Source organism: Sesamum indicum, linkage group LG8 (genome assembly GCF_000512975.1).
Source record: "Sesamum indicum cultivar Zhongzhi No. 13 linkage group LG8, S_indicum_v1.0, whole genome shotgun sequence".
In the NCBI taxonomy this organism is placed as follows: Eukaryota; Viridiplantae; Streptophyta; class Magnoliopsida; order Lamiales; family Pedaliaceae; genus Sesamum; species Sesamum indicum.
Genome location: NC_026152.1, coordinates 7785498 through 7789118, shown reverse-complemented (window position 1 = coordinate 7789118; position 3621 = coordinate 7785498). Strand labels below are relative to the sequence as shown.

Sequence of the window (3621 nt, the reverse complement as noted above, 5' to 3'; positions counted from 1 at the left end):
AAAAAAATACATTTGGTAAAGTTTTAGACTTATTGGATATACGGATGTCGAGATATCATACTCGAAACATAAGAGTAATCATTCAAGAAGGTGTATCGTTGAATCAGACCATGTGATTTTAAATCATACCGTCCGATATGATCTAATGGACATAGTCTTGTATATATTTAAATTTCGTATGAATCAGGTGCCCGAATTTTAAGATATCGTAATTATTGATTAAACTTTTTAATCTCATTATATATAAATAAAATAATAATTACAATTATTCAACTATCATCATCATCATTATTATTATTGTTGTTGTTATTATTATTATTATTATTTTTAGATTAATTCATATAATTACAACTTAATTATTATTACATAAATAAAAATTCTTATTTTTGTGTTTTAATATTTTAATAAATAAAAAAATTCCTATTTAGACCATCAGAGACGGAAATTTCCGTGGCTAAATTAAAGAAAAAATTAGCTACGGAAACAGAGACGGAAATAACCAATTCTCAGCCATCTCGATTTTTAAGGAATAATTTAACAGTATCAGAGACGGAAATAGAGACGGAATTTCGCGAAATTATAAATCCGTCTCTAAATCCGTCTCTAAAATAAAAGTTATTAATAATTTATCATATGTAAGAGTTCCGTCTCTAAATCCGTCTCTGATAAAGACGGATTTTGTTACGTCTCTAAATTTTGGTCTCTGATACCCTGTTTTCTTGTAGTGTTTTATGTTACTTAATTATAAGCATATATTATTAAAAATATTAATTGCAAAGAGAAAAATATTTAAAAGATAAAATTTTTAAGTTTATTTATATTATTTAATTATTAAAGTTATTTTTTAATTATTTATTACATATATGTGACGTCATTGGTCCGATGATGGTTGGACCAATGGTTGAACCAGTGACCCGTAACCTACTGAATTTTCCAGTTTGATGACCGATCCGAGTTTTAAAACACTTGTGTATGTATGAGTGGTCAAAGTTAATACACCACTGTATTATGACCTCTATTTGTAGGAGGCTTTGGAGCATAATCTTGGAGTTGGTTGTGGCACATCATGCATCGTTGAAAAGTTGTAGTTGTCAACTAACTAACAATAAAAATTAAGAAAATTGAAATAGAATTTGAATTTATCTGGACGAAGATCTAACCATTTGAATGAGTCTTGTCCAATTAACTCAAAATATAGAGAGTTTGTTACTTGCTACTTGACAGGTTGCTTTCCGCGGATATAAGGAGAATTAGTTGAAATTTTTTTAGTATAATGTTGCCTGAGATGTAAAGAGTTTGTCAAATGTGAAATTTTTATTATTTGTTGAACCGTCCTATTGAATCGGACTTGTCTTTAAACTTTGTCAGATTAGTATTAATGTAGAAATTATGCGTTTGATACTTTCTTCGTGGGCCAACAGGATATTAGACCTGTTGGGCTAATGAGCGGAGACTCACTTCCTTTGTTTTAGACCTTAAAAAAATAGTTTAGGGGGCATCAATATTGAATGATATATTGATAGTTGATAATTGAAAATTTATGAGGTAATTACAATCAAGTCACTCTAACATGCACTTGTATATATGTGTTTTTAAACTGACCGAAATTAAGTCATCAATTTATGCCTTTTTTCACTGAATTACCCACTCCAATTTATGGATGTATTTTATATGTATACACACATATATATATATATACACACACACGAGCCCTGATCATACATGTTCATAGTATTACTGTAATATGTTAATACATAGAACCAAAAGTGTTGCTTTCAAAATGATATGGAAGATGACGATGATTTCTCCGTGGATTAGTGGGCTAGCTGCTGCAATCAACACGGAAGTTTAGTGAGTGAGTGAGTGCCATGGTGACGGCAAACGACATTTATATATATATGTATATATGATTTAAAATGTAATTAATTAATTAGGATAGCTATATTTAATTTTAACAACCACGTCTATAGGTAGGTACGTAGCCTTCAAATTGGACATGATAGCTTAGCAACTACAAGTGCTGGCGGAAGAGGGAGCTGAAACCTGGAAACATGGAATTGCTCATATTCTAATTTTGCATCATGAAATCATGGGCTGCACTGCGCACAAGTTTGTAATAATGCTTTTATTGGCTGGTGGGGACATGGTACGTACCATAAACATTGTCCAATTTATGAATTCATGAAGAAAACACGCACAACACACACTAATCCACTCTTCCGGCCGGCGCCGGAGAATCCATCCACACTAACTATATTCAAAATACCATGAGTACAATTTTGTTCGAGCTGAAATTGTAATTCTTTTTTCCTTTTTGCTCTTTATGCATATGTACAAAAGAGGATGATGAAAGCATAAAAACAGGAACTGGAAAGGGTAAATTGAAACAAATAAGGAAGAAGGTTTGAGCAAATAATTAAAATATTCATCAGCTTTCAAACCCTAGCTAGTAAAAATCCTAACGAAAATAGATGGTAAGGAACCAGAAAAAGGATTATAAGCCGTGAATTATGCTTCCATTGGCTTCTCAGAAATGCTCTCCAGGTGGGGTCTCCAGACGCCGACACGCCCTCGCCGGCGATCCTTCTGTGTCGAGATTCTCTCCGACAGAATTTCACTCAGATAACGATCGGAAATGAGTAAATTCGCCACAGAGATGTTGCCTTCGGTCTTCGCTGTATTGCCGTTGGTTTCGGATTCTCTCTTTTTCTTTTTCGTTGAGGATCTCGTTCGAGTTTTTTCGGGCGCCGGTGGGAGGGGTATAAGGAAGTAAATATGGCCGCGTTTAAGTTGTGCGTCGGGAGGAACTACGACGATTTTGGGACACATCCCTTCACCGGACGGCGATGAGGGCTTCTTCAGGACGTGTTTTGGGTGCAGTTTCATGATCTCCGCGGCCTTCACGCTGCCGCTGATTTCTTCCACTCGGCCGTTGGCATGCACTATCCGAATCACGTCCAGCGCCCCGCATGGCAGAATGCAAGATATGCAGCACCTGATGGCGTTTCTCATGTCTGCCAGTTAATTGCTATTCTCTCATTAACAATTTAACACACACACAGAGAGAGAGAGAGAGAGAGAAACAAACTAACAAAGTAGAATTTTAAGAAGAGAAAGATAAAGGGAAGTTTATTCTCTTTTCTTTGTTGAACATGTATTTGGGGAAAAGGGGGAGAGAGAGAGTAGGAGTGCCAGTGGGAATCAGTCACTTCTTTGAGTTGTACAAATGATGTTTTTATTATATACTTTTGGACCTCCCCTTTTCCATTTCTTCTTTTGTGGGAATTTTCATACTTTTCCATTTCTCATTCTCACTTGCTTGGAAGGAAATCCATGGCATCAATTAATAATTGCACCTCATTTTGTACTTTACCTTTTGGATCCATCATTCAGCCCTTACCATACATCCCCTTTCATCCTTCCCTCGCTTCAATTATTCCGCTAATGTGTGTGGAAGTTATAAGGGGCTAATGGTTTCATGTGTTTGTTCATGATTGGCACTGCCCAGTCATGACCCAAATGGTGGTACAACACAGGTCTAATCGAGAACACATGTCCAAATCCCTGTGCGACTATTGTCAAGATAGTGCTGATTAATTTGCTTGTAGAAATAGACGAGCT

General features: G+C 35.4%; 1 protein-coding gene across 1 annotated transcript; it reads right to left on the bottom strand.

Moving 5' to 3' along the window:
• On the bottom strand, positions 2114–3389 carry LOC105167853. The gene has a single exon (XM_011087687.2). The coding sequence runs from the start codon at positions 3010–3012 to the stop codon at positions 2509–2511; it is 504 nt and encodes a 167-aa protein (XP_011085989.1). The 5' UTR covers positions 3013–3389; the 3' UTR covers positions 2114–2508.

Excerpts from the sequence above, each read along its gene's own strand:
- LOC105167853 (XM_011087687.2), bottom strand. The coding sequence starts at position 3,012 with ATGAGAAACGCCATCAGGTGCTGCATATCTTGCATTCTGCCATGCGGG.